The sequence below is a fragment of the Oreochromis niloticus genome, linkage group LG12 (assembly GCF_001858045.2).
Source record: "Oreochromis niloticus isolate F11D_XX linkage group LG12, O_niloticus_UMD_NMBU, whole genome shotgun sequence".
Taxonomy (NCBI): domain Eukaryota; kingdom Metazoa; phylum Chordata; class Actinopteri; order Cichliformes; family Cichlidae; genus Oreochromis; species Oreochromis niloticus.
Window position 1 is genome coordinate 20,949,262 of NC_031977.2, and position 23,821 is coordinate 20,973,082.

Here is a 23,821-nt window from a genome sequence, read left to right on the forward strand (position 1 = left end):
AGGAAGAATGTCTTATCATTTTCAAGTCCAAACATTTACCAGAACTTGTTACGGTTTATTTATTTGGGACCAGAAAGGGGCTGATATGCTGCTTTAGCCCAAAGCTGAGAGTAACAGAACCCGGGTCATGACTGGAACAGTAGACCAGTGAGTGGATGGGAGTATGTAATGAAAACATCACTGAGCTGAATGTCTTTCTTCTTTCACTAAATGTGGGGCGGCTTGGAACACAACACACAACCCGCGGAGAGACAAACCTCAGTCTGTCCGGACTATTTCCCTCCTCTCTTCTCAGTCTAATGTGCTTTCTGGCTTCATCCTGAACTGGCTACATCAAAGTATGAGGAGATAGTAGTCTTCAGTGGAACCCACAAGTCTTTATTAAAAGGAAATATATTTTTTCATTAAAAATTGTCTGAATGTCACTTTCCGAACTGAATTATTACCGCAGAGCTGTGACTAAAAGGAACAAATGCATGACACGATGAGCAATTTTCATATGAAAGGAAGTAAAATTTGAAAATTATTCTTAATTTTCTTTTAACTTTAAGAAAGTCAAGTTAAAAGTTTTCTTTCTTTTTCTTTTTTTTTTGTCAGTGGTTCAACATCCCTCCAGTTATGCGCTGCTGTTATTGATTTTCCTACATATAAATGTTTTGTTTTGATGTTTCTGTACTACTATGGTTTTGTACAGCATGTTATGAGGGTTCGTGAACTTATTTCAACCTCTACAAGTCATTTGAATTGTGGTTCTACTTACAGATTATACAGCAGTGCTCTCTAGTGGCAGACAGGATACTTAAAAAGCCCATTTTCAGAAGGTACAACACAATGTTTCCAGTGAGCTGGGAGTTTAATCTAAGAAGTGATGAACTTCTGCTTTGTTTCATTTTAGAAAGCCTGCACATATACAGAGTGTCCTCTCAGGCTGCTAAAGGACCAAAGGAAATGACTGAAGCTTTTAGAAAGTAATGCACCAATAACCATCCCTGTCAGCAAAAGAACAATGAAGTATCCCGTCTGTGACTTTTTAACTACATAATCTGATCATCCAAGCAGACGGCAGACCAAAAAAAGAAGAAGATATTTAGTAGCCATGCATTAGTAACAAGTAGCGGACACTATTCGAGAGGGGAGAGGATACAGAAGTCAGTGGAAAGGAGGAAGGGAGGGGAAAAGGTTGGGACAGGTGGGGTTAAAGTCTTCCAGTGAGTGCCTGACATACAGTCAAGGAACAGCAAGGAAATGGAGCTGGATATAATAGAAAATAAGGATGGAAAACAAGGAAATGACAATGAGGCCTTTGAATCAGAGGTAAGTAAGGCATAAAACAATCTTAAAAGAACTGGAACTCTTTCGATCATTTCAATTACAAGATGGTTTGAGCTACGTTTGTTTGGGTTTTTTTATATTCAATAATTAAAATTCCATCTATCTTCTGACTTTTACTGAAGTTGACAATTAACTTTGAGGCTTCTTGAGGATGATTAAACCAACTCAAATGGTTTTTGAGCTAGAGTGGCATATTTACACCTGCAGCCAACCCGTGGAGATTCAACCTGAGCACGGTGATTGCAGTTAACTAAAAAACCTAAATAAAACAAAATAAATACACAGGAATGTCTTCATTTTCAGTCATTAAAATCAACCATATTTCTCAAAAACAAACACTGAGGTGGCACTGGTGTGTTTGTGTTGGGCAAACAAATAGGAAGTTCACTCTGTTTTGAACTTCTTAAATCTTATAACTGGAAAAATGCCCCATCTAAATAAACTGCTAAAACTAAAACTAAGAAACTAATTATACCGAAATCCTTTCAATCAGTAATAAAAACAAACTAAAATCACCTGAAAAATAATGAAGAAAGAATGAAAAAATCCTGCATTATAATAACCCCGATGGTCATTGTGCAAAAGGAAAAATAAGTCTTTGTCTAGGGTTTGAAGAAGAATGTCATTGTGCAAGCGCTGTGTAAACAATCCCATTCAAGCCAGTTCTGTGCACCAGTGTGTCACCAGTCACCCCACCCCCCCATCCCTCATCCTTTTCTTGATCTTTTTTTGCCTCACTGACCAACATCATGTAAAACAAGTTTGTTGGCTGCTTCTGGGTCCTCTCTGCCAAATTTTAACAATTTCTAATATGAATGATCCTCAATACATGTGTGACAGGGACAGCAGCACATATGCACTGATGTGGAAATCTCCTCCGAAGGTATAGACAATGCATCGGCAAAGACGGGACAACACGACAAGAGGTTTTTCCTTTCTCATTTTAACCAAAAACACAGTGTTTCTTCATATCTTCTGAATCACCAGCTTTTCTTTCGTGTGCCTTTTGATCTAACATTTATGACCTCTCTCCTTACTCCTCTTATCTGTGTGTCAACAGCTTGCTGGAGAAGAAAGTGGAGGCACTCCAGGGCTATATGGCAAAGCACAAAGACCAGATTCACCTGATTATCCAGCTAGTTTTAGCTGCTGGTAAATTATCTGTTTGTGTCTGTTAAAGTGTAACTCAGGTGCCTAAGTAGGTTATAGTTGTGCCGCATAGGACTAAAATACAAAGGCATAAAGGGAGAATCTATTTCTAATTTTGTACTGAGTTGTAAAGGGCTGTTAAATTTACAAACTAGCCTGACAGGTGAGTGGACCTGCATGTTCTTTGCCTTTAGAGCAGATTGATGTGAGCATGTTTTTGTGGAACAAACTGAAAAAATAAAAGTTTAATTTACTATAAATCGCTTTCATTGTCAGTGGAAAAATCAAGACATGGTTTATCAGAGCACGAGCGGTGTGTACTAAAAGGACTTGTCGAGGTCTGTGCAGGCAGACACAAAATGACATTTCGTATCCCACGAATGAGACGTTATTGATTCAAAGATAACAACACACCAAAATTTAGGCAATTATTTATTTCATTACCTGAGTCCCTTTGTAGGATATCTGATTTTCAAAACACCTGCCTTGATAACCTTTGACTGTATCAAAGGTTAAAAGTTTAGTTAATGTTTTAGCACTGATGATGACCCCAAACCTGCTTTTCTGCCAGGTGGTGAGTACGGAATACATCTAGTGGTGAGTGCCAACATTCAAAAATTCAGTCTAAATATTCGTGATTGCTGAGGGTAGGTGTGGAGTACATGTAGATAATATATGCTTTAATGAAACATGTTTTTTCATCTCAATTCATCTTTAGTAGATAAGAGATTCCAGCTCAAAACACCTTGTCATGAGTCCATAATACAAAAATAACCAGAGTAGATGGGAATTGAAATGTAAAATGATCTTTTTAGCGTGCACAGGCTTTAAAGTACATTCCGTGGTTTCCAGCCTTTTTCACGTGAACCCCGACAGCCGTGACAGATGGACTCAAAAGCCTGTTCTCAACAATTTTCAAGTTCAAATGTCTTCAACTAAACACATGTTAAAATGTTAGCTAAATATTTCCCGTAAAATAAATCCAGTAAAAGTTTCCCGTAACATTTAGATTTAACATTTAACTTTTAGATTTAAATATAATACTAAGATTTAACTTTTAACATTTAGTTTTAAATATAATATTTAGATTTTACATTTAAAATTGTATTTTAGATATAAAAAGTTACAAATATTTTAGTAAATGTTGTAAAAAAATGACTTGAAAAAAACATGTTTTTGTAAGCTTTTGAGATAAACGTGGAAAAATGTTGCTGTTAATTGCAGCATGTTTCAGTTTTACAAAAGGCGCCCCATACCTTGCAGCTGAACATAAACTCCTCTGTATACCAAGTACTATAGAACCAAATGTGAGGTCATCTATCCAACACTTAAAGCTTGGCCCAAATTGTATCAAACAGCAAATATACAGAAGTCTGGCTGAAAAAGAAAAGAATTAATGTGTTGGTGGCAGTGGCCAGACCTATGGCTGGACATTAAAAAAGCTGTGCATAAATAAATGGTTGTAAGTACTTTTAGCAGCATCATAACAGGAAATGAAAACGTTTGTCTGTTAGCTTAGCACATAAATAGCTGCCATAAAAGTCCTTCAAATGATTACATTTATATGCTGAATACATTTCAGAACATGTACTTTTTTACTTTTATTTGAGTAAAGAAGTTTAATCATTAATTCCGTTTGTAACACAGTTAGCATACTCTGAGTGAAAAAAAATATCTTTCACCACCTTTGATAAAATACATTAATTCATTCTTCTTTACCTATACATTTTAGCTATTTATACTATGGTTTGCATTTTATTGTTCAGGTAACAATTTAATTTGTTTATTCATGTTACTAGCTAAGCTAATTAGCAAAGCTAGCTAACAGTGAGCTAGCTATTTCAGCTGTTTCTTCTGTGTGTTTTTTTCACCACTAATTCTCCATATATTGCTTTTGCGTGCTATATTTTCTACTGCTACTAGACTACTTTTAGTTAACGTCTCAGCTCAGATCTGTTCAGTCGGGGAATCTAGTAAGACTTTGAGTCCTGAATCATACGTATGAACCTTTAAGTAGCGTTTGCCTGCTGGAAGATGTGTCATCTGTGCACTCCATTTTCACATCAACTACACCCCCTCATGTCTAGCTAGTGGATACAAAACAGATAATACAGTAGTCTAAATAAAAACATTTCATTAACATGTCAGTAGTCTGAGGGTCATGTGAGGATGTAACTCACATTGATTCTATATTTGTTTCAGGCTTTGTTGCCATGGTGATAGCGGCATGTGTTGTGAACTTCCATCGGGCTGTGGGGCTGCTGGTCATCTCCTTGGTAACCATTTTTTTCCTGGTCTGGGATTGGATGATGGAACGATATGGTGAGCAAGTGTGGGAGGCTCTCGCTCCTATCAGAGACCTTCTCAGCAGGAACTTGTGTGGGATCAGATGGTGAGAAATGAGACAAATCATATTCCAGCCTTTCTACACCCATGTGCACCTTCTACGACAAAGGAACTGGGCAGCTAGGGGTTGGCCAGGTGGGCTGAGAGGACTGATCTTTTCACCATAATGACACAGGAAGAAAAAATGTGAGGGACTGTAAAGACAGCATATCAAAAATCCCTCATTGATGTGAATGATGTGCGAGAGAGTTCAGCATGTGGAGGGTTTCTAAATTTTCTAAACATCACAGCATCCTCAGACTGATAAAAATTTATGATTAGTGAGACTGGCATGAGTATTGCATTAAACACAATAAAATTATTTGCTGAAATGCACCCCACCTGGAAAATTTTAATTTTCTTTATCTTGTAGATGGTAAACGATGATTTAAATATATATACTGCTTTATTATTCATAACATCAATGCTTGACCTACAGTACAGCCTTTGGCTAATGTCTACTTACAAACCATATTACACACTTTTAAAATCCTGTTCTGTCTAGCAGCTTTTGCGATCAGAATTATGATCTGAATGCACTGTCATGTTAAAAACATAAATTCTCTGCACGCTTCTCTATTTCAGGGTTTATCTCTTTATTTCTTCATTTCTATTTGTGTCACTTCAGTTATTACATTATATGTGGTATACTGTATGACAATGTCTAAGGCAGGACAAGCAGAAAAAAAAGGGGGGGGGGATAAAGAAATGTACAATGTATTGCCAAGTGCCACTCCTGCAAGAAAAACAAACATACAACACCAGGTGTGTGAGTGTGAGGGGGAGAAAGAGTGTGTTTTTGTCACGAAATGTACTTGAAAATGAGGGTGAGAAGCTGCAATAATGCCCCCCAGGAGCCAGAGGCAGACAGAGATGGATCCAGGAAAACCGGGCCATCTGCAACCGCAAAAACGCTGAAGACCTGGGGCCAAACTTGTCAGCGATATCTGAGCACCCATCTCAGCAAGAGTAGGAGGGAGACCCTAATGGTGCACCAATGGCCAATGGCTGGGAGTCTCAGGGGTGATGGGCAGCCAATGCCGCTGGAGGCCGGCCAACCCGGTGCAAGTCAAGATCAGGGTACCCCCACCACCACCCACCAACCAACCCCCGCTTGTCTTTATTAAACCATGTAACACTGACCTATGAATCTTTCAAGCACCTACAACCCCCCCCCCCGCCTTAACTTCAATGTAGATTGTAAATTGCATCATTTCAGCTGGTGGTGTTGGGGATCCTGTCAAAATGACATTATGAAGTCAGAAAAGTATGATCAGATTTTGATCAACCAATCAACACCATCTGGAAAGTATCTGATTGGCAACAGCGTCATTTTTCAGCATGATAATGATCACAAACACACTGCTGATGCAGTATAAGCATATCTGGATAGAAAAACACCCAGTGGAACATAATCAGGTATGGATTAGCCTCCCTAGAGCCCGGGCATTAACATTACTGAAGCAGTGTGGGATCATCTTGACAGAGAACAGAACAAAAGGCAGCCAACATCCAAAGATGAGCTTTGAACGTCCTTCAGGAAGCCTGGAGAACTATTCCTTAAGAGTACTTAAAAGAAATGACAAGAAAGCCTGAAAAAGAGTTCAGGTTGAAGAATACAGGAGGTTAGACCAAATATTGACCGTTAACTCTGGTTTTGCCTTATGTACAGTATTTCTATTTAAGTTTGCACATTCCAGTAAATCACTGCACCCATTTCCAGATTTCCTAGCAAAACGTAAAGAAATGAGGGTTGGTTCAAGATTTTGCACAACAGTGTATATGTTCTGTTTCTAAGCTGACACAAATTTAGGTATATAACAGTATTATATACATAACATGGGATATACACTGCATACTATAGTGTTTGTACAGAGTCTCTGTGTTCTCTCTGAATTCCTCCACTTCCCCTCTTTCTTTCTGTTCAGGATAATATATATGTCAGTGCTGGTAGCCGCGGTGTGCTGGCTTGCTCTGGACACGGCCCAGCGGGGGACTAGACAGCTGGTATCTTTCTTTGGCTTGCTGCTGTTCGTCTTCTTAACACTCCTGTTCTCCAAACACCCCTTCAGGGTAAAAGATGGACATACATGCTTACGAATGCATACATGCACAAAATCACACACGCATGTTTGCACATAGACAAATGTATTTTTCATGTGTGTTGCAGTGGTCTTGGCAAACGCTGGTTTTTGGGATCGGGCTGCAGTTTATCTTCGGTCTTTTCATTCTCAGGACCACATTTGGTTTAGGTGCACTGCAGTGGCTTGGAAACAAAGCAGAGGTGTACACACACATATATTCAAACACACACACACACACATCCTGTTTTTTAGTGGCTTGTATGGTTGCTTTTGGTAAATTTGCAGATGTAGCACTCACTGCTGTTCTGAAACAAATGTTCCTGCTGCATATATTTGACATTTAATGTTAAGATGACAGAAAAGCTACATTTTCAATGAAAAAAAGAAACATCTGTTACAATTATTATTTTTCTGTTGCTGAGAACTGAAAATCTCCTCTATGCAGGCGTTTATGTCCTTTGCAGATACTGGATCAAAGTTCGTGTTTGGTGAAAGTTACACGGACCACTTCTTTGCCTTTAGGGTATGATGATCCAGTGAAAGCGCACATGTGACTAAATGTGTTTAAAGGACAATCTAGTTTTTAATATCAAGGTATAAACATAACTAGAAGCATTAGAAATATTTTCCTGATTGTGGACTCTCTGCAGGTGATGCCAATACTTGTATTTTTAAGCTCTGTCATCTCCATGCTCTACCACATTGGCTTCATGGCCTGGCTCATTTGTAAGGTGAGAATGGAGGAGACACAGAAAGACATGCTGTATAAGGAGTCAGATGAATTGTTTTAAAGCATTATTTTAGAAATAAGACGTAAAAAATTGGAAATGAAAGGCTGTTGACTGTTATAGTAACAGACAGCACGGAATGAGAATGTATATTAATAAAAATAATAATAATAATAATAATAATAATAATAATAATAATAATAATAATAATAATAATAATAGTGTTATATTTATCTTATTATTATTATTATTATTACAGTTTTTCCCCTTTTTTACATTCTATCACTGATTTTTCCCCAGATTGGATTCATAATGCAGGTTACCATGGGAACATCTCCAGCAGAATCAATGGCTGCAGCTGGAAATATATTCCTTGGACACGTAAGCAACTGTAACCATTTACAGTAGTACACTAATGTCAACTGTATTGATCAACTAATGTCAGTCGACCCCATCGTCTGTCCTCATCATCATCTCTCTCATCAGACCGACTCACCTCTCCTGATTCGTCCATATATCAGTGAGCTAACTCTGTCAGAGATCCATGCTGTGATGACAGGAGGTTTTGCCAGCATCTCTGGTACCATTTTGGGAGCCTACATCTCCTTTGGGGTGAGGAAGAGGATGTGCTGAAAGGATGGGGTGTGGGTTTGAAGAAGTGTTGAGGTTGTCAGAGTTAGGCACATTTGGAAAGTGTTTAGGCACCCAAACTTGTTCTGTGTGTGCTTGATTAAAAGTTTATTCTCATGAATAAACAAACAAACAAAATTAAAATCAAAATAAAGGGAATAAGGGCACACAGACAAAAACAGACACAAGGCAAAGTCAAGTCAAGTCTGAATAATTAAATGGGAATTGGGAAAGTACTAAACTAAAAGCAATGAGAAGTATACACAGGGAATGCAGAGGGAAAATACAAGATGGTGATTTTACAAAAAAAAGATTGGCTATAAGAAGTTCAAAGACAACCTCACATGTGATAACTGGACAGCAGTTTAACAAGAAGTTTAACGAACTGGAAAGTAATACATGAGTATTTTCAGAAATAAAACAGAAAACTCAAATCAAGACACAATTTCTGTCTTCTTATCCTTTTCTATTGACCTGGGCAGCTTAAATTTTGCAACACAGTGGGCGGAGTTTACCCCAACATCAAAAACCATCCAAAGTTATGCTCTCTATCTTGACCAAGTCTCTCTCTCAAAAGAGATTCATCTTCATGGCTGAAAGGTCAAATTTATTGCAATTATCAATGCTCAATTTCAAAGAGCAGGATGCAAAAAATAGCATATATAGGAGTAATTTCAAATTTCATTTAAGGCTTGTGACTGAATTTGACAATTTGATAAAAAGAAAATGAAAAATTAATCTGTGCCATTTGTTGCTTTTCCTTTGAGGTTGATGCAACGCACTTGTTGACAGCAACAGTAATGTCTGCTCCAGCTTCCCTGGCCATTGCCAAGATGTTCTGGCCTGAAACTTCAGTTTTAAGGTCCAATCGACCAGTCAAAATGGACAAGGGGTGGGTAAGAGTGATCACAATAAACACACAGATACCTACACCATACAACATCTATTATCCACTTGATTCAAATGGTTACAATGTTTTTCTACAGTTCAATCTTTAAATTCACTCGGTCTACATAATTTCGCTGTTGCTTCATCCTGTCACTTCTTTCTGACTTTGTTTATAAAGCCTTAATGGTATTGACCAATGGCTTTTAGAGAAGATCTAACTGAAGTTCAAAAAATGTCTGTTTAAATCAGGGGTGTCCAAAGTCCGGCCATTTTTAATTGGCCCTCAAGTAATTTTATAAATAGAATAGAAAATGGCCCGCACTTCAACTTTTGCTTGAGTGTATTGCACTTCTTAGTTTTAACACCAGGGGGAGCTAGTGTTGATCAAGGCAGTTGCTCCACCAAAAAGGACAATCACAGAAGAAATTTACCCCAAGTTACCAAACATGGCAGAACCAAAGAAGCGAAAGGTAGAAAGTGAGTGCAGAAATTTCAGACACGGTGGGAGAGTGAATATTTCTTCAAAGAATTAAAGGGGAAGTGTGTCTGTTTGATCTGCACTGAAACTGTGGCAGTTATGAAAGAGTATAATGTACAACATCATTAAGAAACCAAACATCAGGCCTATGCATCCTACACTGGTGCTGAGCGAGAGCAGAAATTAGAGCAAAGGGTAGCTATCCTGCGGGGTCAGCAAAAGTATTTTTTTCATGCTCAAATTGTCCAGGAAAAGGCTCCAATAGCCAGCTATGAGGTCGCCCAACTCATCGCAAGACATGGCAAGCCTTTTTCAGATGGAGACCTCATAAAACGCTGCCTCGTTAAAGTCACCGAAATAATGTGCCCGAAAAAAGTGCAGGACTTCAACAACGTCAGCATGTCCAGAAATACAGTTGTGCCACACCAGAGATGAGCAGTAACGCGTTACTGTAATCCGATTACTTTTTTCAAGTAACGAGTAATGTAAGGGATTACATTGCAAAAACGCTAATTAGATTACAGTTACTTTCCCGTAGGAACGCTGCATTACTGCGTTACTAAAACCGTGAGTTTTTTGCGAGAATGTCTCATGATAGTGACGTAGGCGAGTGCGACGTTCGTGACAACAGCTGTCTGCAGATCAACAATGGATAATATATCAAGTACGGGAGAGAGTATGAGCGTGCAGCGTTCAAAGCGTGGAAGTACTGACCTTATTTTAAGTTTGATTCCATAAAAAGTGACAAAAACATTAGCGTCCGTTGTGCGTGGGAAGAAAACTTCTTTTTACAGCGAAAAAACCCCTAAACTTCCAAGCAAGCGCTGAGTGCGCTACGACTGTAATGGGAAATTCACAGAGAAACTTGCGGAGTCTTCAACTGACCGCTGCGGCACACCTGCACCAGGGTAAACCTCCGCCTACCCCAGTCCTGCTTTACAGGTGAAAATAGAGCAACTAGCCTTTGACTTTATTTATTTTCTGCTGTGTTTTACTTGCATCTATTTGAAAGACAGTGTAAACACAAAAAAATATTTTATTTTATTTTATGTGCTGGAATGTGCAGAAAATAGGTTTAAATGTTAAACAAATTTCTTCCAGTCAGAGAATGTTGCATATAATTTAATTTTTGCTTGATGCATAAAGTTAAAAGATTAAAACTAATAAAACAAGTTTTAAAAAGACACATTTCCATTTGATTACATTTTGTATGATTGATTATGCAGAAAAAGTAGAATTGGGCTGAAAGATCTATCGCTTTATCACCTATTCAGGTTGTAAATTGTGTTTTTAAAAAGTAACTAAGTAACTAAGTAATTAATTACTTTTGAAAATAAGTAATCAGTAAAGTAACGGGATTACTTTTTTGGGGAAGTAATCAGTAATTAGTTACTGATTACTTTTTTCAAGTAACTTGACCAACACTGTGCCAGACACTGAAGACTCGTCAGCCAACATTAAACTGTAACTGTCTGATAAAGCTGTGCTTTTGGTTTTTACTCCATCGCATGCGATGAGAGCACCGATGCCACAGACACCGCACAGCTGCTAATTTTTTTTTTGCGGGGAGTGGACGAGAGCACGAGCACTTTAGGTGAGTAAAAACTACATTCCACAGTACCCGTGTGTCAATATGCATGCATGTGCAGGTACACATGCTTCAAATATCAATAATGCGCATCAATTCTGTCACTACCCTGCTTTTGCGCACCACTTTCTTATATGCGTTTCTCTTGTTAACACACAGAGTACACACCGCTGTGCACAGCGCACGCACACGCAAAGTCAGCTGATCTCATCTGATGCAGATCTGCTCCTTGATCAAGTGACATTTGTCTGGATTTCTGGCACGAGTGGCGTACGATGAGCACCGCAGCTGGATGGCCCGATTTACATACCCAGCGCAGCTGATACTCACCAGAATAATTTACTAAAATTATATGGACTCATGTTATTAAGTCCAGTTCAGTCTGTTAATGTTGATAACCGTTTCAAACGAACGTTAACAGGTATGTTGCTAAGCCTAAGAACTTAAATAACAAGCTTGAAATGTACCCGTCCCATTTTCCCCTTTATTGTTTTTTCTCTGTGCTGTAAATCTCCTGTCTAAGAAGAAATCTGCTGCTGTTCTGAGAATGAGCTACCAAAGCTTTTTCTGAATAAATCAATAAAGATCCATTTATGGAAAGCTGTGATGAAGGCAGTTTTGTCTTTAATTATATTCAACAATATAACACATTTGACCACTTTTAAATGATTTTTCTAACTTTAATACACTACAGTTAAGGTTATATACCTAATTTCTAGTAAGTGGCCCAGCCCCTCCTATATTTTTATGCATGTGGCCCTCAGTGAAAAAAGTTTGGACACCCCTGGTTTAAATTCAGTTATGTTTTTTGTTAATCCACACTGATTTAAGCTAAAACTATGATAATCAAGGCAAGTATGACAATGCAACCTAATTTTTATACATCGCATACCCACTATGCTGATGACACAATGCTATATTTATATCACACTGTAAAAAAAGGAGTGCCAATCAAGTTCTACCTTTTTCTTCAGTGAAAGCAAGAATTTGTTGGAGGCGGCATCCCTCGGTGCATCTCGTGCAATCGCACTAGTGGCCAGCGTTTTAGCCAACATCATTGCCTTCATGGCCCTGCTGGCCTTATTTGATGCTGTCCTCTCCTGGCTGGGAGGGATGTTCGACTGTCCACAGCTCAGCTTCTCAGTGAATATACACAAACACACGCACCAACCCTACAAAATAAACTTTATTTAAATATAATAAAACACAGCCTGATGTGCCTATTTTTCTATTGTTTCTGCTTCTTTGTGTCCCTTGTTTAGCTCATCTGCTCCTACGTGTTCATGCCTCTCTCCTTCATGATGGGTGTTTCCTTTGACGACAGTTTCATTGTTGCTGAACTGATGGGCATTAAGACATTCCTCAATGAGTTTGTGGCCTATCAGAAGCTGTCAGAGTTGATAAACCGGAGGAAGGCAGGGGGGCCAGAATATGTGAACAATGTGAAGCAATACATTTCTGTAAGTTTTATTCATGTTCTCACTATTTCTCTTCTAATTTTTAATTCTTTCCCTATCTGGTTTGCTCAGTATGATTATTCACTGTTCACAAAAATTATTGGAGCACTCAGTCGTCACGGTACAACACAAAGTCAGCTGAACTTCACAGATATCAGTCTATCCAGTTAGGAAGGATAAACAACTGTGGATTCATTTCACCTGCTTTGGTGGAAATTAAAGTGGCAACAGGTCCACTGAAGAGCCAGCTCCAAAAAGGGAACGATTTTGCAGGTAGTGGCCTCGGGCTATTGCTCTCTCCTCATCCTCCCTTTATCGTTTTTGTGTTTTGTTAGTTTCCTTGTGACTACTGGTAGCACGAGACAATGCCTGCATCCCACTGAGGTTACCATTTTTTGGTAGCTAAAGTGACAAAAGTCAGAATTAATTTTGACAGTGTTATGGTCTAAATATAGCTTAATTTCTCTAATGGATATCAGTGACATTTATGTCATGGTCCTGAGTCTGTGATGGAGCATTTTGAGTTATGGTTTTTCTACTAATTATTTAATATTTTCTGCTTGATTGTTACTGTGTCTATTTGTCTTGGTGCTTTGAGTTTTGTTTTCCAGGTTGGAATTTCTCTGTCTACATTCTCAGGCTTTCTCAATTTTCAGTCTAGGTTGTGTTCATGGTTATAGTTTGTGTTTAATTCCTTGTTTCAGTTCAAGTCACTTTTTCCATCATAGGTTTAGTGCAGCTGTGTCACATTGCTTTGATTTAGTTTAGGTGTGTTTAGTTTCCCAGCTGTGTCTTATTCCCTATTAGCTCTCAGTTTTTGTGTGTGATGAGACAGACTGAGTGAACAAAATGCAAGTTGTTTGTTCAGGCTGCTCTACAAAAAGTTAATTTAAAAAAAAAAAAGAAGAAAAGTTTATTAAAAAAATGTCAAAAATCCAAAGAGGGCACAGGCAAGCAAACACACAGTAACATGCAAAGGAGACTGAGGGGAAGACAGCACTATTTATACACGAAAGGGTAATAAGTAGAGTAACAAGAGAGAGGTGATGATAATCAAAGGAAATGAGACAGGAGGGGGAAGTAAAACTGCGCAAAAGACACATAACTACCAATGGAAAAAAAACAGGAAGTGAGAGCTAAAATTAAACAGGGAAATGAAAAAATACAAGAAAGCTGTTTTGTCCTGGTCCTCGAGGACAAACACAGCATCGCATTGAGACCAAAAATAATTACACTCCACATTAATTTTGTGGTTTTATTGTGTTTAAGATTAAAATTAGAGACTTGTAACTTCTGGTTACAGTAACTACACTGATTAATATTGATCACATCCCTCTTGATAACCACCGAACCTCTGTGTGGAGTAATAAGGTCTCATGCTCGCTGCCCATCTCATTGCACAATGCAGCAAATAAGCGGGAGTTCAGCGGCCTGGCTTTCACAAAGTTAACCATTTTTACAGTGGTGTTCAAAACATGTTTCAGATGGGCAGGTATTACCTTTGCAGCAAGAGCCTCTCGGTGGATGCTCCGTGTCTCCCAGTCATGGCCCGTGCGCCACCAGTGCAGATGCCAACATATCTGTCCCACAAGAGTACATGTGTGTTCATGAATGTGTGAAAAATATCTACTGCAGTTGTCCTTTCTTCCAGCGGTTTACAGAACAGTATCAGACCATTCATCACTTTCCACATTACTGTCTCCAGCTATGCTAGCCACTTGGCTAGTATCCACAGATACATCCGTGCTAGCATCCCAATCTGACGAACACGTTGTTGTTGAACAATCACCTGTGCAGTCACTGGCAAATGCATCTTCAGATATGAGCTGATTGGTGGTAGTGGCCGGTGTCTCGGTGGTAGGACTTTTTTTTGTTTGTTTTTTCTTGTTACCATTTGTCCATTTCGGCGCTGCACTGAATGCTTGGAGGGAACTTCGACCGTCAGGTGTCAGTCAATTGGGCAAGTCACGCCTGTGAATTTTCCCAGTGCAATTTTATTGCTGAACGCCAGAGGGTGGTATATACACATGTATTTACATCAAACTGTATTAGTGCAAATTTAGGCTTTTGGAATTCATGACCCCCCCGCGTACCCCCTACACCCTCATGCGTTTTCTTTACTAGATTTATTTGCTCTGTTCCAGGTCCATTCTGAAGCCATTGCAACGTACGCTTTGTGTGGATTTTCCAACTTTGCTTCACTGGGGATGTCAATTGGAGCGCTGTGTGAGTGACACCTTTAGACATGTTAAGAAAGCTGAGCAAAACAGAAAAACATTCAACTTCATGATGTTGGAAAAATTCTGAACTATATTGTAGCACACAATTTTTTGATAGTATCTCCACCACACGAACAGACTGGGGGGTGGGATGGGGGGGGGTGTCCTTGATGTTTTTGGTTGGCAGGACAAGGAACAAATCTGTCAGATTTAAGGCAAGTTACAGTGTGTGGGCTGAATGGGCTTGTAGCTGCCAAATTCCCCTAATTCTCAAACAGACAGAAAATTTTCAAAAGTTTAAACAAACGCATTTATAACTATTATTATATAAAGTAATGGGACAAGTCTAATTTGTGTGCTTCTTTTCAGTCAAAGAACAGACCGTGACTATGAAAAAATGATTACTTTAAATTGAGAAAAAAGTCCACACTCATCATTTTGATGAAGTGTAGCAAAGAAGTTACAAAGATGAACAATCATGCATTTCAGCGGTCCTGAAATTTCCAATGACAAGGCCAAACCTGATAAATGCACTTTTAAAAACATCTTCACAATTTCTTCTCCAGACACAGCTCAGGGATTCTTCAAATATTAAAGGACTGAAAATAAGCAGAAAGTCTTGATTATAGAAGTGTAAGAAGAAAAAAACTGTGAATTTTAACTTTTCATGTCATTCTGCCGTTGTGCTCAAATGTAACAGGACAGTCTAATATAATAGTAGCTTGTCCTTGTTCTACAAAGGACAAGTCTGAGGTTTGGAAGCCACGGGCATCACCAGAGAATAGATTTTCTGATGCTTTGGTGGTCCTGTCTTCAGCTGTTTGTTTGCAGGTCTTCCAGTCTGTAGTGTGATCAGGTGACTGTCTCGGTGCCTGTAGCACTCCTGAAGCTCCTGGTTTGCTTGCACAGTATGTCTGGACTACTTGAACAGTCAATTTTACTGTATTCATCTGAATCTAACCGCTGAGTTTAGCTCTATATGTGTCAGAATTCGTCCAGCTGCTCCTTTCTCCTATCAAATCCTCAATAAACACTGGTGAAACTCAGCTGCTGGGGAAATATGTATATATGTGCATCAATCTGCTATCATTTGCTTCTGAATAACCTCCCACCGCCATCCTTCAGGTAAAAGTTGCCCACCACCTGTAAGGTTGGCTGGGTGATGTTGAGGGGGTTTTCTTTACAAAAGGATCGTGTGATTCACCACTGTTGTCTTACCTGAATGTCCTTATCTTTTTATGTTGCATAGCTCACCTGCATGATCCTTTTCCCAGAATGCTCCCACTATCTGTCTTATGGAAATGGCTGTTTTGTTGCCTATTTCACCCCCACTGAGAGCTCCTTCCCTCACACCTGTCCATGAAACAGCTTTTTAGGGAATAGTCCAATTACGTTTGCACCTTGTATAAAACTGCCTTTAATTTCTCTAATGTTTTTAACCCGCTGAACTACAGCTGAAGGTCTGAATTTCCATTTCACACTGATTGCTGGTTCAAACATACTGTAGGAGCACAGAGCCAAAGTTATAAACAGAATGTCACTATGAAATTTAAACACCTAACTGTACAGCATAATTGTTCTTTCCCCAGCTGCCATGGCTCCAGACAGACGATCTGATATCTCCAGCTGTGGCCTCAGAGCTCTGATTGCAGGCAGCATCTCTTGTTTCATGACAGCTTGTATCGCAGGTAACATCTGTTCTTCAGCCAGGCTTGATGTTCTCGGTAATAAAGTATTATGTTTGATATATTTCCTCATCAAGTACAAATATCCTTATTGGATCAAACAACCACTTCTACAGAAAGTGTGCATTAAATTTTCAGCAACTGTATATTAACCTTGTATACTGACATTGTTCTTAGTTCAAAAACATTTATTTTAGCTTTTACAACTGCAGAGTTTTAAGCACATTTTTAAATTTGATTTAAAAATCAGTTCAAATCCAGCTTTTTCGTAAGTACCTGAGAGTTTGAGGGTTAAATAATACAATTAAACATTATACTAACACTATATTTACTTACTTGGCATCTAATAATTTTTCTTTATCTGTAAAAATATTCCTTAATTAAGATTTAGTCATTATTCATTGTCAGCTGCTCAGGAATCAGTCACCTTAGTGTTGAGTGTTTCTTTATACCCTACATGAAAATAAGCTATAGTTCAATAGAGGAAATATGTCATTACATACTACATAATACTGGCAATACACAACAAGAAATATTTATTGATATTACACGAAAATATACACTTTGCAAAAATGTACATTTTAAAGTACTTTTGATCAATCTTCAACATTTCTGCATACAATTTAATAAGTACTTTCAGTTTATCTTCATCTGCATCTTTATGTGCATTTTTATAAAGTGATCTGGCATAACTAAGATATTTTTAAAATGTAACATTTTGAGCTACATTGAATTGATTCCTAAATCTTTAAATCTTCAAAATGTATCTGTTTGGCATATTTTATAAAACAAATTATAAACCTACATACATAACATTTAAAACCATAACTCGGATTTTTGTTGTTTTGTCTTAGGTATGTTGTACATCCCTGATTCTGAGTGCCCACATTTACTGAGTGTAGAGTTCAACAACACCAGCATGACCAACAGCTCACAGCTGCATGCCTGCTGCACAGAACTGTATAACAGGTGTGTGTGTGTGTGTGTGTGTGTGTGTGTGTGTGTGTGTGTGTTTATTACTGTTGCCCAGTTAAAACGATATTACAACTCACTCATCTGACCAAGTGGACATTTTCTCGTGCATGTGTGTGTGTTTTATTTGCAGCGTGACAGTGTATGAGCCATGGAACGTGACGACAGGGGACGGATTCAGTCAGAGCAGTCTGCTCGGCTGCTGCACACTCACGCCGCCTGAACGTTTCAACTGCAGCCTCATGCTGTAAATCACACACTCCAGTGCTACAGACATGTACTGTTTACAGGTTAAGTCATTTTTAGGGTGTTTTCCTTTTTTTAAGTTAAGTTTTCTTTCACCAAAAAACCTTAAAAATGAAACATGCCAAACACGTCCTTTTACCCAACCGTTTTGCATAATGATAATTTAAAATATAGTGGCTTTTTTGTCATAACTATTACTATATAGTTTGAAAATAATACATTTGCACTTTAATATTTCATGTTTTTACTTTTATTTTGTTTCTACGTTGTAGCAATCATTACATAAACAATCATTTCAAACCGCTATGATGTGAAATGACTCTGTGATTGATATTTTGTATGTCTAATGTGTCGTACATGTGTTTCTAAAGCTTGTCAGTTTCTAAATAGTGCAAAAATCTCATGGTACAAAAAGCTATATCAGAGTAATTTCCAACACAAAAATGAGAAAAACTTGCAAAACCTGCTTAATTACACACTTGACAGAGAAGATCTAACCTCTAACAATTTGCCTTGCCTGGAGTGGTGAACTTTTCAATAATGGCACACTGATTAGCCACTAGATGTCGCTGGTGTCTTTTGGGTCCTGTTTAGCAACCTAAATGCTGGATCTATCAGGTCATTATGGAGGCACACTGGTTTGACTGGCAGATTGTCCAAGAATCTGGCTCATTACAGCTTTACTGAATTGCTAAAGCACTAAATCCCACTCTGAGAGCCACATGGTCATATTTATTTTCCTAATGCTCTCTTAATAAAACCTATTTTCACAGTGAGAGACTTCCGATGCCTTCCAATTAAACACAAGTAAAGCAACCATCTCAGTACTTACACTCAGTTCCTCAAAACTGTTAAAACCAATATATGCCCATTCAGGTCAAATGCATACAATACATATATACACCCATTTTCAGCAGATTCTCTGTGGCTTCTATAACCAGGAGATTGAGACCAGGAGACTCTTCTGTTCTCCCAGCAGCAACAGGTTCTCATTATTGACAAAGTCCTTTAAAACACATTTCTTGAACACATAAATGTAGATGTAAAATTTGAAAGAATCAGCAGGAGTTGGCAAGTTCCCAAGCAACACTTTGTCCTATTTGAGCAGGAAACATGTCAAAGCCTTTTGTCTGGTCCCAAGGTGCACAAAAGACTTCTAACTTTGGCTATCCAGGAATGTTTAAAGTCACTGTAACTGGATTTTCATTAATTAACTCTCTGGATCTTTTTTGCTGTAATGTATTTTTTCACTCCATGCATTCAAGATTGCCTCTTGCATTTGAATATGTAAGCATGTTTATGTATGTCTGTGTAATAAAATGCTTATTATTCATTCATTCACAGTTAGCTGGAAAATCTGTATGTCAAATCTGTTTTTGATCTAGCTCGTAGTCATATCCCAGTAGAGTTTTTACCCTCTCTGTCTGTATGATCAGAAACAAACAATGTTGGATTTTTTTTAGCGCAGATAAAAAATTTTGAGGCGTATGATCTTGCGAGAAGTCGCATTCATTGCGTGAGTGTAATGTGAAAATGTGATTCTGAACTTTACGGTTTTGAGAAAAACGATGGGCGATTTCAGGAAATGTGAACCAGAACAAAGAGGAAGGTATCATGGCTGTACATTTACAACATCTGCATGTGTGAGATGAGCATGCAATCATGGAGATCACAAATGACAGTCTCTTCATTAATTCCAGCACAAGCAAAAGGTCAGATGGCTCCCTTCTCGGTGGGCAGGAGGTGTGTTCACATGTGTGAATTTCACACACCCAAAAAGAGGGAACATTGAACTCAGCCATGAGACACTGACACATAGGGCATGTTTAGGCTCCATCTTACCATATGCCCCTCTCTAAAAAAAGAGAAAAAAAAAGAAAACATGCATCGCTCATTTTGTCTCCATTTTCAGGGAAATCGGTGTGTTTAAAACAACGAGCCGTTTAGTTTGGACGACTTCAGTGCATCTGTAATATATAACAAAAGGAAACAATTTACGTTTTTCATTGTTAACTAATTATAGAAATAATCTAACCGATTTAATAACATATAAGAATCTGTTTTTCTTTGGCACACCATGACCATTGAAGCTATGTTTGCTGTCACTGGTAAAAGAAATGCATGTTAAAAAAGGTGAAAAACAGCTTTATGGCTAATAGTGGCACATTAAAAAAATATTCTGGCACATTATTTTTTTTATGAGCTAGTTTAAAGATATTCGAATAGAAGGGAAATTAGTAAATATCTTTGGCTTATCTAAAAGATACACACAAACCATCAAATGGAGAGAATAAACTCACCCTGCAAGTTTCTTCTCCTTGAATCCTCTGAGATTTAAATCATTTTCATTTTCAAAACACATTAATCAAACTTATCGTACAACAAAGAAAGATCTGATCTAAAAATGGGGCTGGTGTATATTTACTGTATATAGCAGACATTCAGCTGCCCTCTTTGTACAGCCAGGTTCTCCCTCTGACTTAATCAATTCTTAAAAATTGTTTTGTAACACTATGCAAGGTTTGCTGAAAGGCCATGTGGAAACTATATCACTTATATCCAATTACATCCAACCAAACTTTTGGTTTTTAATCTGAATTACTTACCGAACTTACTTTGCGTCTGAGAGCTTTATCATCAAATCTGTAACAAACAAATGGTTTTTAAAAAAGTCTAAATTTCACTCTTTAACTTGTATGTTTAGTTTTGAGTGTGAGGTTTTTTTTCAAAGTATTTTTTATTATTATTTATTTTATAAAATGTAATAATTAAAACAGAATCAGAGATATATTCTACTCTTAAATCAGGATTGGCATCAACTGAACAGGCAACCAACCTTGACCAGGGGGGCACATTTAGATTATTATGTCATTAAGAAACATTTTTTTAAAAGTGAAATTCATCTTTTCATTATTTGCAGTCAGACACAATGTGCAGAGGTAAATGTACATTTAAACCAGTGCCATAAAAGTTAATCCCACATAAACATACACTGGGCCACCTTTACAGACGTGCACAAAATTCAAACATGCACAACTTGCTTTAAATCACATTATGAACAAGTATCCACACACATGTGTCCTCAGAAAGAGCCATAATTATTAAAGCTATAAAAGTGCAAACGTATGTGTCATTGACTGCATAGCGTGCAAAGCAGGAGAGACATTTTCTCTAGTTGCAGATTTGGATTGATGATCTCACCACATGCTGGGATGGTCGGGATCACTAACTGTAAGTTCAGAACATCCTCAACACGTTTCCATTTATTTAGCAATTTTCATGTGAGACCGTGCATGAATTGATGAATGACCTCTTCTGAGTTTCAAAGAAACTTGAGTAGCCTACTAACAAGAGTCTCACTTTCAAAGGCCCACAGGCTCCAAAGTCCTCCTCAAACATGCTCCATAACTGCTGCACATTCACGAAGCTACTATTAACTGAATAATAAACTTGAGCTGTTAATTGTTCAAAATCTTAGATTTTACTTTGGGTTAGGGTTCTTTTAGCACTATGAAGCTAGCATTTAAGTTAGCTATTGGAAACCTAATGCTAGCTATCCGTTATCAAGCTACAGTTAGCTAAAACGTTTCGAAACACAGCACTACTTTTAACTTTGAATATTATAACAGCCTAAAATTTATGTTTAGATATTTGACTTATTAGTGAACATATACTCATATACTAAATGTAACCATAGTGCAGCTTACCTGTTCTTGCTGCTGCAAGTCTTATCATTAGCTTTCACTTTTGAATCTTGCCAGGCTCCATTTCTCACTTTGGCAGCTTATAAAAAATATTTTTGTGTCCTTTACTTTGATTTTTTTGTTAAAGTCAGAGCCGCAAATTGTTTTCCCTCTTTGGGAGGCTTAGAACTAACTGTCTTTTGTCTCTATGGTGGACGTTGATGTCACACAATGCTTTAAGATCAGCTTGGTCACAGAAATCCAACAGCGCCATGTTGTTTAAAAACTAGAAACATGTTTTTCTGATTTCAAGTTACTTCAATAGATGCCCTCCAATATTTGCCATACTGGTGAAACCGAATTGAAGAGAAGGCGACTGTCCTATGATTTAAGGAGCGACCATAGCCTCCAAAAGCAGAAGAAGAAGAGGAAGAAGAAAAAGAAGAAGAAGATGATGATAAATGGGAGAAGGCAGAAAAACTATGGGTGTCTAGAAAGCTTTGCAGCCTGGCCCCCAAATGGTTTCACTAAAATGCTTTTGACGCAATGTGCATTTTACAGCTTAACCTTGTGGGAAGTAACAGCTGGTCAATTTCGAAAAGCAAATTCTACCGAGAACATTTCTGTAAGTACGAGGTACCTCCAATCCAAAAAAAAGAAAAGAAAAGAGATTTCCTGCAGCAGCAGAGAGGACATTCAAGGATTAATGGAAAGATAAAGATGGATAGATGAAAAGGCCAAGTATTTAGGAGACTAAGGTTGGTAGATATTGGATTGTCATGTAGCACCACTCAAGAAGAAGAGGGAAGTGAAAAGGACCAGAGATGCACTGAATAATGGAGATGAAGCTGCATCAGCCAGTACTCTAAAAAGCATACAAAGGACGAGGAACAGACTGAGGAAGGCTGCTGGGATGACAGAAGCGCGTGGAGTTGGACTCAGGGTTGGTAGAAAACAGAAAATGAAGTTTGGCAGGATTCACAGAGGCACTTAAAAGCAAGATAAGAAAAGAGAGAAATAGTAAAAGCATGGAAAGAGGAGTCGAGATGATAGATAGATAGATAGATAGATAGATAGACACTAATCACTGTTCCTGGTGATATGCTCTCAGCCTAATAAACCTTAATTGATGCTTAATTGCTCATTGACACATAATTACACGGATGTGTCTTGGCACAGAGTGAGAAATTAAACAGGAGAATCCCTGACAAACGTGTGCAGACAAACAGTTGATCTGGTGCATTAATTATAGTAGAAAGTGGAGAAGCATGTTTCTCGTTAGAATATTACACACAACAGCAGTAATCGTGTTAGTATGGTCCGAGCATCATTTATATCCAAACACGCGTAGAGGTGTTTTGGTTATTTATTTTTTGTTGTTATGGGAAATCTCCAGCATCAGATCATTTTAAATGGTGGATTATTATTAGTGATACATGTAGATAGTATACTATGTGCAAGTGCAGTAAGTAGTATCCCACTTTTTTAGTAATTAATAAGGCAAGAAATACATTTTAAAAACTGTTACTTATTTGTATCTTTATTAACACTATGACATCACAGTCCCCCTTTTAGAGAGGAGTTACAGGGGGACTATTTCTAGACCAGGACTGAAGGTTGGGTCTAATATAGGCGGACAAGCTCCAGGTCACAACAGTCACACTATCAAAATTTTGTCCCAGAGTATTTTGGGTTGTGAAGTACTTAGAATAGACAACTTTAAGCTTATTTGACTTTGTGGGAGCAGTGTGGAGCGACCACGAAAGATATCATCCTGATTCTTTCACAGTGGTCATCTTTTGTCGCATCGGGCTTGCACAAAGAACACAAATGTGTTTGACAGCTCAGGAGTCACTCCTTTATCGACGGAAGCGCAATCCGTATTTTTGCAAACTTACAAGTTTTTCAAACAAAAAGTAGAGTCTGTGAAAAACTATCTCAGCGTGGCCCCATGAAACGTTTTGCTGTGGATCAGCAAAAACTTTGGAGGGGGACTTTTCCAGTTTGGGTGAGGAGTGAAAATGGTGCCCATTAAACCGTTCACATCGAGCCGGATTCAGCAGCAAACACTGTTTCCCATTTCCATTTGTTCTCAGAAATGATGTCTGTCTCTCTCTTTCTCTCCCCTTCAACAACACATAGGTTGTTTGAGGCAGGTTCTGGGAAAAACCTCTCTCCGACTAGCGACTGTTTTATGACTAAACTCGTGTTTAGCCGCATGTGCCCTTCATCCCATGTGCTTTCGCTCCTGCTGGGAGAGCTCACACAGACGCACAATTGCACGGAAGCGTGAACAC

At 38.2% G+C, this 23,821-nt stretch overlaps 1 protein-coding gene and 2 long non-coding RNA genes across 7 annotated transcripts; 1 reads left to right on the forward strand and 2 right to left on the reverse strand.

The window, feature by feature from the left end:
- Positions 1–1,064: 1,064 nt before the first annotated feature.
- On the forward strand, positions 1,065–19,178 carry LOC100692982 (solute carrier family 28 member 3). Of its 4 annotated transcripts, XM_003446115.5 has the most exons (17): positions 1,074–1,314; positions 2,173–2,258; positions 2,393–2,484; positions 4,684–4,873; positions 6,795–6,939; positions 7,037–7,150; positions 7,396–7,473; positions 7,601–7,681; positions 7,979–8,059; positions 8,165–8,290; positions 9,076–9,200; positions 12,237–12,405; positions 12,525–12,722; positions 14,864–14,945; positions 16,528–16,626; positions 17,478–17,592; positions 17,729–19,178. In XM_003446115.5, exons 1-17 carry the CDS (start codon positions 1,246–1,248, stop codon positions 17,844–17,846), a joined length of 1,968 nt encoding a protein of 655 aa, XP_003446163.1. In that variant the 5' UTR covers positions 1,074–1,245; the 3' UTR covers positions 17,847–19,178. The 4 variants fall into 4 exon arrangements, 3 of the variants coding, with proteins under 3 accessions (XP_025752933.1, XP_003446163.1, XP_005452117.1); XR_266176.4 differs by lacking the exons at positions 17,478–17,592; positions 17,729–19,178 and adding an exon at positions 15,756–15,846 and having other exon boundaries at positions 1,065–1,314; positions 16,528–16,625; XM_025897148.1 differs by lacking the exon at positions 17,478–17,592 and having other exon boundaries at positions 1,067–1,314; positions 17,729–17,859.
- On the reverse strand, positions 6,857–14,679 carry LOC106098299 (uncharacterized). Of its 2 annotated transcripts, none has more exons than XR_003213283.1 (4): positions 14,219–14,679; positions 12,225–12,434; positions 8,175–8,307; positions 6,857–6,932 (listed from the first exon to the last, which is right to left on the reverse strand). It is a non-coding gene; the product is annotated as an uncharacterized LOC106098299 (long non-coding RNA). The 2 variants fall into 2 exon arrangements; XR_003213282.1 differs by lacking the exon at positions 6,857–6,932 and adding an exon at positions 7,044–7,132.
- LOC112841865 (uncharacterized) lies at positions 18,406–21,844 on the reverse strand. The gene is made up of 3 exons (XR_003213284.1): positions 21,549–21,844; positions 20,448–20,484; positions 18,406–19,696 (listed from the first exon to the last, which is right to left on the reverse strand). It is a non-coding gene; the product is annotated as an uncharacterized LOC112841865 (long non-coding RNA).
- Between the last annotated feature and the right edge of the window lie 1,977 nt (positions 21,845–23,821).